Genomic DNA, 17,284 nt, shown 5'->3' with positions numbered 1-17,284 from the left:
TTGGAACAACAAACTGCCTTCAGAGTAAAAGCCTTTCATCCTATGGAACATTCAGTGCACAGTCTGGGCCTATGTTCCTACCAACCTGCTAATTACATGGTCATTTCATTTGACCATCAAAATAACTCTGTTTCTTCAATTTCAACAGGTCTCCCACTAGGAACTATATGCATGTATTTCAGACATTGCTGTCAAAATTATCATATTTCCCCAAAGAATGAGGTCTGAATTAATGAGGTTTTACTAAATTTCTATTTTTATGGTTGGTTTAACCTTTGGACGAACACAGTAAGGGCAAGTGATAAAGCAGAATAATTTCCTAGAGTTGAATCTACATGTAAATTTGGTCTTGTAACATTGGCACACAAGGTGACAGTTTCTGATACAGTAGGAAGCGTTACAAATGTGCAGAAATCAATCCAGCCATTAAGAAAAAGCAGGAGTTGCTAGGAAACCACATTCCAAATAAGGAATATTATAGCAGTGACCCAGACAATTACCGTATGCCTGACATGACATCAGCACAAAGCACTTGTGACACTGAATTGTTCACACCAGATTTGCAACTCAGCTGATTAAAGAGTTGCCTTTCAATGACTTAAAAATTCATTTGTAGGGACAGTAAAATGCAAAATCAAAGTGAATTAATAACAATGAAAAATGCTTCCTAAGGCTTACCCAGTCTCTCCTGTATATTTAGGACGCATGTCTATATTTGGAACACAGTGTCTCATAACTTTACTTCACTGAATGAAGTCCATTTAATTTTTAAAAGAATCTGCTTTTTCATTTCTAGGTGTGTGCACAGTCAGAGAGAAAAAAGCGCCTTTTAACAATACACAACAAAATGCGCGCCGTGGTAATGGCTGGTTGACTATCTTCTGTGTGCTAACTTTCAGGGGTCATTTTACTTTTTGTAATTTCAGAAAACTAATACAGTTACTTTGAAATAATTTTAAAAATTCGATATGAGATTTGGAGATAGAATAACCAAAGACATAAAGCCTACCAGTGCGGTTAGCACGCAGATAGCACATTACTGTCTTAGGAATTAACCTATCTTGCTAGTTTTGCATTGGTGTTTGGTGGTGTCCGATTCAAGCTGCTAATGTTAATATACATGCATATAACTGTTAGCCTTAAAAGAGATTAAGTTAAACTGGCAGTAAAAGATAAAAGCTCTCTTGTTCGATAATGCCAGAAACAGGGCCTTATTCCAAAAGATCATGGGCTAACCTATCCCAAAAATGGGTTGGAGATATCACATCTTAAAGTCTCTTTACAAGTGAGAGTTGCCAAGGCAGAGATTCCTCTTTTTGTTTTTTTAATCTTCACTCAAGGATATTTTTTCCATTGCTTTTCAGAGAGAGTGGAAGGGAGGGAGAGAGAGGAACATCGATGTGAAGTGGTTGCCTCCCGTTCATGCTCGGACCGGGGCTGAGCCTGCAACCAAGGTACATGCCCTTGGCTGGAATCGAACCCGGGACCCTTCAGTCTGCAGGCCGATGCTCTAACCACTGAGCAAAATTGGCCAGGGCGAGATTCTTATTCTTTTTCTTTTTAAAAAATATATCTTTATTGATTTCAGAGAGAAGAAAGGAGAGGGGGAGAGAGAGATTGAAACATCAATGATGAGAGAGTCATTGATCGGCTGCCTCCCGCACGCCCCCGACTGGGGATCGAGCCCGCAACCCGGGCATGTGCCCTGACCGGGAATCGAACCCTGATCACTTGGACCCTAGGTCAACGCTCAACCGCTGAGCCACTCCTGGCTGGGCGAGATTCTTATTCTTTACATAAAATTCAGATAAATAAAAGCATGAGCTCCCTAAGGTCTCGGAGGCTTCACTTCTAAAGCACACCACACCAAATCGCATCAAAAGGAATGCTTTCCTAATATAATTGGTAGCCTTTAGGACATTGTACAAATACTCCTGGGGGTTAGGGGGACATTCTCTGGAGGTGACTAAAATAAATGAAATAGATTATAACCTCTTTAGGGGTATTTACCCCATAAAGATATTATTTAACAGAGAAACTTCATAAAATGTTTAAACCATGTCTCCACTAAAAAATGCATTTCTCTTCCAAAAATGTGGAAGTGTGAAGATGGGTGCATAAAATCAAACGGAGCAATTTTGTATCTTACACGCACAGCTTCATGCAAATCAATTTCGCTTTTCCTCCCTCACTGCCTGGTTTCATTTTTCCTTTCATTAATGTATTATTACTATTTTTTTCATGTAGCAAAAATATGCAAATACCTTCACAAAGAACTGCTTGGAAAATGTGTGTGACAAATATAACAAAACTTTTCAGCAAGGCCAGTGCTTTTTCAAATGTGTGTCTGATACACTATTTTTTGATAGGCCGAAAGTATGATTAAAAATTTGAGACTATATTAGAATTGGTCATGATAAAAGATGAAAGCTAAACTAAATTAGCAATGGGGTCCTATCTCACTGACATACACATGACATGTATACTGTTGTGCATTACATCATTATGCTGAAATCTTTTAGGAGGATGGTAAGGCATTAAGGGTTCTCTGTGTATCAAAGCTCCGCATGTAGCACCACGCCAGAAGAGTGATTCTATTATTAAAACGAACATTTTACTCAATACATAAAAAAAATTAACTGTAATATAAGACACAATCTTTCAATTCAAAGACTGCCTTATGGGGAAAAATAATATATCATTTAAAAATATGTAGCTTCTGCATTACAATCCACAATAAAAAACAAAGGAGAAATAAACAGGAAAAGCAATGGGTAACAGATGCCCCCAACTCAAGCTGGTTGGTGATCTTAATTGTCAAAAGAGTCATGGGATAAAACCCATTCCCCTCCCACTCACATAACTGAACCTATTTCTAATTCTAAAAAATTAATCATTTTGGGTGGAATAGTCCTAAAATAGATTACTTACTTCCAGTCTCTTAAAGAGAACATCTAATATAAATTTAAATATTCTTGAAGACTAACACCATGAAAGTCTAACTTATTAGATAATTAATTACTAAAAGCAATAGAGAAACTTCGACATTATAAAGCTTATTTAGCATGCTTTTGTTTAATGTCTGTAGAGTGTAGCAATTAGGCTAACTGTTTGCATTTAGTCTTATTTTCTTCACCTATAAAAGGGAGCGAACGGCCGCCCTTCTCTCCTAGACTCACTGCGAGACTTGAAACCGTGATGCTATGGAAAGAACTTGGAATGGTGGCTGCCTGACAGGCCTTCATGGGCTTCCACAGAAATGATGTATTGCCCTCCTGCAGTGGCGAGTTTAAATACAGTTAGACGTTTCTGTCTTTTCCATTTAAAGATAATTTCATCTGTGGCTTGGGTTGAAAATACGCATAAATGTAGATTAGTAAGAATGACTCATTGTTGGTAAGATAAAACACGTAAAAAATATACATCACTTTAGCCCTAGCCGATTTGGGAGTCAGTGGTTAGAGTGTTGGCCCTCAGACCGAAGGGTGCTGGGTTCGATTTCAGCCAAGGACACTCTACCTCGGTTGTAGGCTCCATCCCCAGCCCTGGTTGGGGTGTGGGTGGGATGCAACCAATTGATGTATCTCTCTCACATCAATGTTTCTCTCTCTAAAAAATATATATATATATATACACACACACACACACACATATATATATATATATATATATAACTTTAAACTGCCATTTCTAGTCAGAGCTGACTATATAATTTGAACAACCCTCTGCAGGTGGGTTCACAAAGCAATGAGAAAGTATTGCAGCAGGACAGGGAAGATGGGCCCGAGGAGGTGTGAGCTTTCCCACTGAGGGCGTCTCCTGACTTCAAGAGTGACTGAGAGGGTGTGGAAATGAGCAGCGCTTACGACAGCCTCACAGGCCTAGGGACAAACACCAGAGTCCAAGGATTGCCAAGGGGGAGGCCTCAGCAAACCCTACAGACTCTGAGATGCGACCCTGACAGGCAACACCGCGGTAGAAGGTCAATACCATCAACATAAGGTGCCTCAGAAGTAAATTTTCCCCCTTGGAGACTGAAAGCCGGAGTTGATCGCTAGAGCTCTTAGCAACTCCCAACCAGGAGCACAGGTCAAATTTCCCTACGCGAGGGTAACTTCATTCCAGGTCTCAAATTATTTCTGTAATTTTAATACATAATCTCCAGCACTCAAAACATAAAATAATCAGGCACACAAAACACAAGTAACATGACTCAAATTAAGTGAAGGAATAAACTATGTAACAGACCACATGGGCTCCAGAGAATGGATTTATCAAGCAAAGAGTTTAAATTCACTATGGCTGATATATTTAAGGAAATAAAAACAATATAAAAATTTGTCAGATAAATGAAAACTTAAAAAATTATAAACTGCTGTAAGCAGCATTAAGTATTAAATAGATGGGTTTAACAGATGATTTTCGTAATTGAGGGGAGTATTAGTGAGTTAGAAGGTAGATCTGAAGAGAGCATATAGACTTAAGCTCTGAAAGTTAAACAAGCAAAATACAAAAACACTGTTGTAACCTTATCTACTGGTAAACTCTCAATGAAAAATTACTTTAAACATATTATTTTTTAAAATCATAAACATATTTCTAGTGCCAAACAGATTTACTATTAAAATAGCTCTATTAGAAAATGTATTTAGTCAAAAATTTTACCAGTGATATTATATAGGGTTTTTGTATGTTATTGTTACAATGAAATAATGCCTTACTAAAAGTGCCACTATGTTAATTATCTAGGAGTTTAAAAGTAAATTTACTTATATGTATATATGCATAACCCATGGACAAAGATAATAGTACGGTAAAGGCCCGAGGGGGGGGACATCTGTAATACTTTAACAATAAAGATAATTTAAAAAAAAAAGTAAATTAAAATGGCCCCTGGCTGGGTAGCTCAGATGGTTAGAGCATTGTCCCGAAACACCAAGGTTGCGGGTTTGACACCCGGTCAGGGAACACACAAGAAGCAACCAATGGTGCATGAATAAGTGGAACAACAAATTGATGTTTTTCTCTCTCCCTTCCTCTCTCTCTATCTTAAATCAATCAATAAATTTTTTTTAAAAGTAAATTAAAATGTATTTATTAGATAAACATGAGAAGGATAACTGGACCCAGTATCTTAAAAGTGAGTTCATATAATGCCTATGCAGTTCTCTCCGACTACTTAGGTTTATCACCTTAGATATAGGCCTTAGAGGCAGAACCTTTCAAATAGGTATACGCACTTCAGGATGAAAAGTACTAATTAGAATGTTACAAATAAACAATTATCAAAAAATCACAGAGAATTAATCCAAGTTATCAAATAGTTTTTCTTTTTTTCTAAATACAGTCTTGGACTGTGCTGTGATGAAGTCAATTAAATACTGCTATATTTGCAAAGAGAAAATCCCTTCAAATATTAAAATAACATCAGGTTTCCTTTGTAAACAACAACTATTTTTAAATTAATTTTAAATATTTATTTCATAATCTCAAAAATCCTGTAAGCTCACTGGAAAACTTATTTGAAGCTTAAGGAGCTAGAATTGAATGTATATTGTACATTAATATTCCTGCCTCTGAACTAGGCAGTAAGAAGAAATTCATAGCATTTTCCTGATTTGCAATTGAGATTACTAAACACGTTAGTATTACAACATGATTATACAATGTTTTTTTAACTCTATTTCACACTGTCTATAATTGCCTCATTATGTAAAATGTACTGTTCTCTGAACTAATGAAAATTTGCATTTGTAGATTTATGTAATGAAATTCAATGAAGATATTTTTTAAAAACTGAAATGCATAAGTAAAACTTAGATATCTGGACACACTAACTCGATCTCCAAAACTTTAAATCATGAAAATGCTATCTGTCTTTCTATTATACGTTTAATCACATACTCTAGTCTGTCTTCAACCCAGCTTCCCTTTTCTTACCATTCTTTTAACACAAAAAAGTACAAAGAGTAATAAATGTTTTGTCATTTTAATCAGAGTGTTTAAACTATTAATAAAAGCTAGTCTTTCAGCAATAAAAAAACTCTTCAAAATACTTGCATAAGATTAGGTTCACAAGTAAATGAACAACATAAAACTATATAATTTTCTAGTGAAATCACAACACAACTCGTTCAAACAAAGAGGAGAGGATATTAATCTGATTGTACTTCTCTTCAATTGTCTATTGTTTAATATATAAGAAAATCTGATTTCCTCTAGAGAGGAGGAAATAAATGGAATAGGCATAATGCTGACATTTCCATATATTCAGCCAATAGAATTAACATCATATTGATAAAAACTAATCACTATTTTTAAAAGCAATCGTACTTAAAGCCACTTTAAGCTGAATTTTCAGAATTTATTGTATAAATAAATGGTCGTATTTGTGTTATTTGGAGATACAATCTAGAACTGTCCTCTGAGTTTCATGAGATTTCTTATAGAAAAATAATTGGCTTGAAGTGAAATGCTGTTTGTTGTTTTAATTTAAAAAATTAACTCAATTTTAAAGTTAATGATTCAAGAACATTACCAGTCATTTGCAAGCAATTATAACTGATAATTCACTTTCCTATTTCTCATCATGACAAGTGCCTCAAAAATTTATAAGGCATATAAAAATTATCAATTTATTTTTCAAAATTTGAGAGGGTTGGGGAGTTTTCTTTTGAGCAAGTTTTGCAAATCAAATGGCTTAAATTTTAAATAGCTTAAAAACTTGGACAGTATGAAGTAAATAATCAACTGATCACATGTCAATTCTAATGTAACCGTCAAGCATTTTTAATGAAAGATTATTTCAATAAATTTAGAAATGTTTCCATGGCACCATTAGAAGCCAATTCAAAATTAAATTAATATGCCCCAAACCAACCCCAAACCATAAGATAATACAAATTAATAATGAAGCTAAAAGTATTAAGGTGGTTTTATTATTTTGAATTGTCTTTCTGCATTCTTATTAAATCTTTATGGACATTTCCTCTTCTGATTTAATAAGACTATCTAATTCCTAAGACAGAGCTAATGTTATATCCCACAAATGAAAATATGGATGAGAACACTGTAAAACGCAACTCCCTGGTTCTGTTTGGTAATTTAAGTTTGCTTTGATGAGGATGAATCAATACCAAACATTGCATATCCTGTAAAAGAAAATCCAACATAGAAAAAACATCCCAAATGATAACACTGCCCGGCTGATAGTCTTGAAAATTTAAGAGCTGGTGCAAATTCAGTGTGGAATGTGTACATCTGCAGTTTGCTGCAGATCTGAGAGAGCTTCCTTTGTTTGTTTTACCTGACCGTGACAGAAGTGTCATCCATATACCTGAGTAACTAGATAATTATGTCCTAAGGGGACTTAAACTAGATTTTTTTTGTAAGGCTCTATGATTTTCTATTTTCACCACTGGTGGGAGTCTTTCTCTGTATACTTTTTAAAATTATCAAGCATAAACATATATGTGCACACTGAAGAATAGTAATAAAATGAATAATTTTGTACTCTAGCCCCTATGTCCACTTTCCCTACTGCCTCCTCCCTCTTGCCAGCATCTTTCTTTCCCTTGGAGTTAAGCACCATCTTGGATTTTGCATTAATCATTCCCTTTCTTTCCTTTATACTTTTTCCATCAATGCAGGCATTTCTTTTTCAGTTAGCATATTTTTTCAATTTTCCCAGTTTTGAAATTTAATTAAATGCAATAAAACTAGAAGCATTTCTCTATGACTTGCTTTTCTTGATCAATATTATGTGTTTGACATTCATCCATGTCAATCAATGCCAATAGCTGAAGTAATTTATTTTCCCAACTGTATGGTATCCCACTGTAAATAAATCACAGTTTATCCATTCTATTAAGTGGATATTTCAGTTGTTTCCAGTTTGAGAATATTATGAAAAGCATTGCTGTGACTAATCTTGTGTGTGACTTCTGCTACACATGCACAAATACTTCCCTGGGTCAACATCTAGGAGAGGGATTTCTGGGTTGTAGGAAAGGCACAAAGTCAACTTTGCTAGTTAATGCCAAGGACATTACACCACTTACACTCCCACCAGCTGTGTGAGGGTTCCTGCTGCTCCACAGTCTAACCAATGGTGGCACTGTCAGACCTAAAAGTTGTGCCAAACTGGTAGGTGAGAAAGTATAGTGTTATCAATATTTATTATTATGATTACTGATCAGGTTAACCAAAGTTACTTTTATTGGTTAAGTGTGTTACAAAAAATTCTCCTTTGTGGTGGTTGTTTTTTAAATTCTCTGTAGGTGTTCTCTGATAAACAGGAGGGTTTTAATTTTAATGTAGTAAAATGTATACCTATTTTCCTTTATAATTTGAGAAGTTTTGACATGACTATTTGCAAAAAAATTGTTCTCTATTCTGTCAAAAGAAATCTTAATTATAGCATAGAGGAGATAAATGGTGATGGAAAAAAGGAAAGAAAAAAATAAGAAAAAAAAATTTAAAAATCTTAATTACAAATTTATAGTTTTATAGTGTGATCTTTCACATTTAACCCACCTGGAATTGCTTTATATGCAGGCGCATGAACTAGGGATTTTTTTTTTTTTTAATCCTCACTAGAGGATATTTTTTCCATTCATTTTCAGAGAAAGAGAGAAAGAAACATCAATGTGAGAGAGACACATTGATTGGTCACCTCCCTAACTCACCCTGACTGGGGCCTGGGATTGAATCTGCAACCCAAGTATATGCCTTTGACCGAGAATGGAACCTGTGACCATTCAGTGCACAAGCCAATGTTCTAACCACTGAGCAAGGCCAGCCAAGATAAGGGATTCAATTTTAATATTTTTTCCTACATGGATAACCAATTGTCCCAAACCATTTATTGAATAGCCTATCCTTTGATAAATGTCACCTTTGTCATTTATCAAGTCCCCCTTTTCTCAGATTTATCTTTTGTAGAATTCTTTAGTATTACTGTGTCTGAGAATTGATTGTCTTTTAATAGTTCCCATAAATTTTCCTTTTTGCATTCCCTCTCTTGACTCCATTTAGAGCTTCAATAGAACATATATTACATCTTCTTACTCTCTCCTCCATGAGTCCCCCATATTTTACATTTTATATTTCCTGATTCATATTTTCCCATTTTTAATTCTCTGAGCTTAATACGAGTAACTTCTTCATTTCTAACTTTCAGTGTACTAATTTTTGCTTCAGCTGTGTCTAATCTGCTTCTAAAATTATCCACTGAGCTCTTTTTCTTTTTTAAGTATTGTGTTGATAGCTTACAAGTTCTCTGGTTCTTTTTCAAACCTACTATTTCTGCCTCACATTTAAAGCTCCTCTTTTATTTCTTTAATTATATTAAACATTGACATTTTGATTCTGTCTGAAAATTTTGGTATCTGACAACACTCTACAATCTGTTTTTCTCATCTACTATTTCTACTCTCTCTTAGCTTTAGTACTTTGTGTTCCTGTGTATGTGGGGGTTTTTTGTCTGTTTGTTTTATTTTGTTTAGTTTTGTTTCAAATATCAGCCACTGATTTTCCAGAGCACATTATCTGCGGAAATTCTTTGAAAATGAGATTGAAGTTGTCTTCCACCAAGGAGGAAACAGTGTTTCCTACTATCACTGCTAATAATAGAGCACTCACTTTAAATTCACCACTTAAATTTTGTTCAGTCTGTACCCACAATGTGATTGGCACATTTCTCTCTTTTCTATGACTTCAGTGTTGTGCTTAATAGCCTTTAAAAAACATTTTTTAAAAATATAGGGTGTTCCAAAAAATGTATATACACACCTTGAATAATTATAAAGGTGGTGTTTATTAAAATACATTTCATTTTCAAAATTGAGCTATCAGCTGTTAAAGTGTGTATACATCTTATTGGGACACCCTGTATTTTAATAATTCAATCAGAAGGGACACTCAGGGTGTCTGATTTGCCACAATGCCAGCACTAGAAATGTACTCACATGTTGAGGCTTTATTTTCTCTAATATTTTTAACTCATAGTTAGTGAGCTGTTATAAAAGGGCTGCCTTCAATTCTAGGCTACCTCTCCAAATGCAAGACTTCTGGTTTATAAGGATTCATAGTAACAACACATCTGTGATCCACCGGGTTTTGGCAAAGCTACAGCTACATGACCACTTAATCCATTCTGAGAGGTAGTTCCCAGACTACAGAGCCATCAGTACCAAAAAAAGTACAACTCGCCAGAGGTTACATTTTCCAATTTTAAAGTTGCCTCAGTTACTGGGCTCCCAAATTTAAGCCCTGTCACATTTAAGCCCTGCAGAAGCAGCTCTGAGGCCTGAGGCTTGATGAAGATACCTGTACACTATCCACAGGAAGTTGCCCAAGTCTTCCATTTTCTTTCTTCTCTGTTTTTCATTTTTTGGATTATTTCTCAGACTCATTCTTACCATCATTCTTGCTTCAATTTGATGACCTGGTCACTGAAAGCAAGTTCTTCCCCTTGGTCTAATACTTTAGCTCCGTTTTTTTCCTCCCTAGTAATTTGCCTTCCACACACCTTTTCCACTTTAGACCACTTTCCATTTGTTCTATTCCTGGTTCTGAGTCATCTCTAGCTATTCCTCACCTTCTTTGAGCTCCCGACTTATCTAGATCTTTAAATTACAGTGTGTAGGATACAGAAGGGAATTTCTTGCCCCTCTGGTTAAACATGCATTACTACCCAAATCATATTGTTGAGAGAGCTACCTGAATTGGTCTTCCGTCAGGCGTCAGTACCTCTTCTGAAAGTTCCATCATCTTCAGGGCCATGAGAGCAATGGGCTTAGCATGGCAGAGGCTTTTTCTGTGGAGTCCTGCAGCAACACAGTACGCGTCACCTATTGTTTCCACCTGCAGCAATCAGACAAATTAAATGCAAACATATGATAATGAGCCAGAATAGAAATGATTAGTTATCTGCAATCACAAACGTGGCTGAAAAACATGTCAGCAAAACAACGATAAATTAAGCAATTAGACCACTGAGTGTAATCACCGCAGAGTTTGCAAACAGCCTCTGCTGAATACTGACATCTCACTCCAGGGCTGTTCATCAACATTATCATCATGATGACGACTGAAATTGAGAACATCTAGAACATAAAATAATTATCCTCCGCAAAAACAGAATTGTTAGCACTTTACCTGAACAATTCCCAAATAGTGACCTTTTTCGAAGCCACCCTCTCGTCTTCCTCAAACCTTCAATACTGGTTACATTTGAGAGGTGAGAAATTAATGTGCAAAAGCTCACCCATAATCCTATAATTAAGGAGTTAGCAGCCGCTGTGAGTCTTTTTGACCCTGTTCTGATCCTATTGTCAGCATCCATTTCTGAACTGCCATTGCTTTTATTCAAATATTTACCCCAGGCTGAAATCCCCATGCTAGGCTAGGTTATGCTGTGATAACAATATAACCTCCACATCAGAATGCCCTAAAGTGACAAGGGTTCATTTCTGATTCATGCTACATATTCATGTGGGTTAAAGGATTGGGTCTGAGGGGAGAAACACTGTGCCGTGTCTCTACACTCAAGGAACACGGATCATAGAACCTCCTCACCGGCAGCTGGTTGTCATGACAGAGGAAAAGAGGTCCGACAAATTATACGCTAGCTCCTAAAGCTCTGCCCAGATGGGACATACACAGCTTCTTCTCAAGATTTATTCCCCGAAGCGAGTCACATGGCTGTGCTTAACATAAAGGGGGTGGGAAAATGCAGCCAACCTGTGCCCATAGAAGAGCCAGAAATATTTGGTGACTAGCACTAGTGAGTAATGAATGAATGGGGAATAGTTTAAAATTTTTCATATACTCAGGTGTCTATAAAGGGCAGGCAATATATCTTGTGTGATGTTTTCCTTTCCTTGCAGACATATGCAGCATCTTAACCTGAAAATCTTAGCAGAAATGCTACCACCTGAGTGACGCAGCTTTCCATTAAAGCTCCATTCTTTTCTCTAAAAAAGCATTGACGTTGGGTCTATGCATGCTCAGCAGAATTAAGTATATGTGAAAATCTTAGTGGCTTCCATTCAAAGTGATTGGTTGACTTTGCCTCATGGGGGGCTGCAAAAGTAGAAGCATTATATGTCAATTACAGTTGCTCTTGAGGATGTTTCCTTGAGTTAAACCAAAGTAGAACAAATGGACGTTGTAAACATACTGCAAAAATGCTGTCCAAACAGTTGACTACGTTTTGAATTCCTTCCATCTAAAATAGTGCATTTCATTTATTTTCAGCATCTCCAACCTGCTCTTAAATAACATTACATAAGAATAAAAGCTAAACTAGGCATGGAGATGGAAAAAAGAGCCTATGCAAATGTCTGAAAAACTTTATATTCTTTTTTGAACACAGAAGGGGAGGTTTAAGTACTGAAAATATTATGTACAAATGTTGTCTCACGTTATTATTACAGCTGCTTTTATCAAATTTTAAAGAACTTACCTATCTCAATATATCTTCTTTTTAACACTTTATTGTCAAAATCCTCTGATTTCAGAAATAAAGGTGGTGTCAATTAACTTCTTAGACCTATGCATCCACCCTTTTACTTTTAGCTTTAGATTAATCATGTAAATGAATTCATTTTAGCACCTAATAGAATCTCATTCCCATAACATTCTTCTCTTTTCCCTCCAGCTGATGTTCAAGAAATATCTCTGAGGTTTGTGGGCACAGGGGGGAGGGAGGAGTGTGTTTGTTGTCTGGGAGGGAGATTGTGGTATTGGAGCCAGGATCAGCCTAAAAGAACACTGCACACAATAGGACAATTAATAACCCCTGTCCCATGAGGCTCATGCCACCTCAGTCCTTCAGTCCTACAGTCCTGGGCTGTCCTCCTTTGAACTTTCTAGGATTTGTGAAAAAGAACTTAAGGAGGGGCGTAAGAGCAGAGGGTCAGAAAACTTTGCCAGTCTACTTTACTGGATAACCTCTCTCACTCCCTCTGGATTTTATCAAGAGTGAAAGCACATTAGAAAGTCTGATTTTCTAATTGTTTTGCTTTCTGTTTTTGCCTTCTAGTGTCTTTAGAAACAAAAAGAGAGGGACAGGGATGGAGGGAGAGAGGGAGGAGACAGGAGAGATGTTGGAGTAAGAAATAGGCACACGGATGAAGCCTAAAGATGACAAATGTCTTCATTTATCACCCAGCATCTCACAGAGCACTCGGTCACCTGGTCATATCTTTAGAATGGAAAGAAATACCACTTGTCCAGAAGATCTGACCCTATATTCTTTAATGATTGACTTCTTTCTGCAGTAGGAGTTTCTCTAAAAGCAGACCTTGAACTTGCAGCCTGTCCTGAGATATCTGAACTCTTTCACTCCTAATTGATATGAACCTCGGGAAATCTGCATTGTAGCCCTCAAGCATGGCTGTGAGGAAGGGTTATTCCAAAAGGTGGTGTCCCAGAAAGCGGCTATATTTTGATTGATGAATCTTATATCCTCACTCAAGGGCCACTGCATTCACCCAAACTTGAGTCCCAGCTGGAGGAAGGCCCCGAGAGCCTGAGCATTCACTGTCTCTAAAGTCCAGACTGAAGAAAGTCGTAGAAGAGATCACACTCAGTGGCCACAGCCTTACCACCTCCTTCACCTCTAACACTTTATTTGTTTCACAACCTCTATTCCTCTCCCCATGGACATCACTCCATCATCTTCTCTTGTACCCCCACCCCTCCACATTTCCTTCTCTGGCATTCCTATCCCTCAACCTGCCTTTCATCCACCACTTCCATCACATTCCTCATCCCTGCAACTGCCATTGAGAACAGGCACACTTGTCTGTCATCACCTTTTTAGCCAGACCCCACATCGGCTATTGCCTGAGATCTCTTCCACTGTGATTCTCAAAGTTTGAGGACGTCTGGTATATGATGTGAGTTAAAAATATTACAATCTTCATCCAGATAGTCACCTTTTGTACGAGCCAATGAGCTTCCAGAAAAAAGTACTTCTATCCTGAACCCTAGCCATTCCCACATACTCCTTTCTCTTCCGCCCTACCAATAGGGACAATAAACTTCTCCAGACATGTCCTTAGTTGTAGGAACTTCAGACTACAACTTCTAGCCCCCTCCCCCAACAGAATCACCTAGCACAGTAAGTATCCAAGGATCCAAAGACATTTTGTTGAGTTTAATTAAATATATCCAAGTGAATTGTGCATCAAGGATGAGCAATTCAAAGGGAAACAACTTTAACTAAAAATTTACTAACAAAGCTTCAGAAAATCTCTTCATTCTTTAAAAAAAAAAATCTATCTAATTACACTCACTTTGGTTGATGTTTCTGACCCAAATACTACTTCTTTTAAGGAAGTCTCTATAGTGCATCGAAAACGAGGTCATGGATATAAATAGAACAGTGATTTGGCCTGGGAACTATTCCCAAATGAGGGAAAATAGAATCCAAATGACTGCCTATCAAAGAAAGCTCTAATCCTGATAAAACTCTCATAGATCTATCAAAGTAAATTCCAGTTCCTGCCTAGGACTCTCCATCGTGTAGAAAATACTGTTGCCAGGCTTCAGGTTGTTTATCATGGAGACTATTGAATACTGAGGCAGATTAGCAAAGAAAAGTATGTTAAAATACCCAGTCAAAATTTCTTTCTAAACTCTCAAGTTAGGTAACTGAAAAGTTCTTTCTGCTGCAAGTAAAGTATCTTCTAAGATCTTCAATAAAACGACTCCAAATTCCACTTTTATCCACCACTATCACTTTAAATTAGTCCATGCCCCAATCAAAACGAGTAATTCAATGTTCTTTGCAAACTTTCTGTGCCTCTCACCTCTGTATTTATATTCAAAGTTACTGCTCTACAGGAAATGCATCCATTCACTCTTTATAAAAATAATTACTATTATATTTAAGAAAAAATTTCCAGAGATTCCTAATTTACCAGAACTTTAAACATTTTCCCAGAGTATGGTGAATGCCTGTTATAATTTTCAGTAAACATATAATGAGTTCTAAATAATGTTAGTTATTTTCACAACAGTGAACAGTTTCAAGATTTACAATAGAGCTACAGTTATCAAGACGGTGTGGTCTCAGCGGAAGAATAAGAGAATAGATCAGTGGAACAGAACAGAGATCCTAGAAATAGACCCCCATAATCTAGTCAACTGATCTGTTAAAAAGGTGGAAAGGCGGCACATGCAACAAAGATAGTCTTTTCAACAAATGATGATGGAACAACTGGACATCCACATGCAAAAAAAAAAAAGAAGAAAAAGAATCTAGACACAGACCTTATACCCTTCACAAAAAGTAACTCAAAATGCGTAACAGGCCTAAATGAAAAATGGAAAGCTATAAAACTCCTGGAAGATAACATAAAAGAAAACCTAGATTACCTTGGGTATTGTGATACTTTTTTAGAAACAATAACAAAGACACAATCTATAAAAGAAAAATCCAATAAACTAAACTTTATTAAAATTTAAAACTTTGTACTGTGAAAGACAGTATCAAGAGAAAGTGAAGACAAGCCACAGACTGGGAAAAAATATTTGCAAAAGACACATCTGATAAAGGACCGTTAAACAAAATATTTAAAGAACTCTTAAAATTCAACAATAAAAAAACAGCTGATTTTTTAAAAGTGGTACAAAAACCTTAACAGATACCTCATGGAAGAAGATATATAGACGGGAAAAATTCGTATGAAAAGATCTTCACATCATATGTCATCAGGGAAACGCAAATTAAAACAACACTGAGATACTATTGCACATCGATTAAAATGGCCAAAATCCAGAACACTGACAACACCGAATGTTGATGATGTGAAGCTACAGGAACTCTCACTCATTGCTTCTGGAAACGCAAAAAGGTACAGCCTATTTGGAAGACATTTTGGTGGTTTCTTACACAACTAAGCACAGCCTTCCCATATGATCCAGTAATTGCGCTCCTTGGTGTTTACCTAAAGGAGCTGAAAACTTATGTTCACACAAAAACCTACACACAGATGTTTATAGCAACTTTATATAAAACTGCCAAAATCTGAAGCAACCAAGATGTCCTTCAGTAGATGAATGGATAAATAAAATTGTGGTACATCCAGGTATGAAGTATTATTTGGCACTAAAAAGAAATGAGCTATCAAGTCATGACAAGACATGGGAGACTTAAAGGCATATTACTAAGTGAAAGAAGCAAATCTGAAAAGGCTACCTACTGTATGATCTCAGCTATATGAAATTCTGGGGAAAGTAACACTGTGGAGACAGTAAAAAGACCAATGGTTGCCTGTGATTGAGGGGATGGAATGAACAGGTGGAGCACAGATTACGTTTAGGGCAATGAAAATACTCTGTATGATATTACAATGATGGATATATGTCATTATACATTTGCCCAAACCCATAGACCGAAATATGAGAATGAGCCCCAAGGTAAACTATGAACTTTGGGTGTTATGATGGGTCATTGTAGGTTCTTCCTTGGTAAAAATGTAACATTCTGGTGAGTGATGTTGATAATTCAGAAGACTATGGGGGCACAAGGTATATGGGAAATCTCTGTACCTTTCTCTCTATTTTATTATAAACCTAAAACTGCTTTAGAAAAAAATAAAGGTTTTTTTTTTTCTTTTTCTTAAAGTAGATAGTACAGCCTAATTAGTGAATCAAGTGGAAATATTTTATTAAAAATGCATTTTTTAAAGAAACATAGTCTAACCTCCATAAATCTTACTACCTTCAGATATCTATGGAATTACTTTCTTTTATCTAGATTAAGTATAGTTTAGAAACAAACTTTCCTTAACCCCTCTTCCATGAGCCAAATTTGTCACATTTCAACATCCATCTTTCAAGCAATATCTTTTCTGAAAGTATCCCCAATCCTTCAATAGTATATCATCTTTGCTTCTTTTAGAATTGCCAATAAAACTTGGCTTCTACATCTTGTGTACTGCAGTAATTTGTGTTCATACTTTACTATCATCCTGTCTAGATGGCTAAGTCATTTAACTTTGAAGGCAAGGACAATAGCTTAGTTATCTTTTGTAAGTCCCACAGGAGCTACCACAGGGCTAGTATAGTAGACACTTAGAGAATTATAAGTGAGTCAAATTGCATTATAAACATCTCTATCAAGATGTGAGGTCAATACAGATAATGTATAAATTATCTTCCAAGATCAAAGTAATTGTTAAATGACTCCAAATTATGTCTATTCTATCACCTCAGGTCAAGCCTACATAATGCCAAAACAGGAACATATTCCAGGGATCAGGTGATT

General features: G+C 36.3%; 1 protein-coding gene across 1 annotated transcript in view; it reads right to left on the bottom strand.

The window, feature by feature from the left end:
* Positions 1-17,284, bottom strand: part of GUCY1A2 (guanylate cyclase 1 soluble subunit alpha 2) — a 256,869-nt gene that overhangs the window by 60,830 nt on the left and 178,755 nt on the right. The window contains exon 6 of the mRNA XM_087821566.1: positions 10,723-10,866. Within this exon, the coding sequence (XP_087677692.1) occupies positions 10,723-10,866 (144 nt within the window). The remainder of the gene's footprint in view (positions 1-10,722; positions 10,867-17,284) is intronic.

This window comes from Miniopterus natalensis, chromosome 11, assembly GCF_054644295.1.
Source record: "Miniopterus natalensis isolate mMinNat1 chromosome 11, mMinNat1.hap1, whole genome shotgun sequence".
In the NCBI taxonomy this organism is placed as follows: domain Eukaryota; kingdom Metazoa; phylum Chordata; class Mammalia; order Chiroptera; family Miniopteridae; genus Miniopterus; species Miniopterus natalensis.
This window is presented reverse-complemented; position numbering and strand designations above follow the sequence as displayed.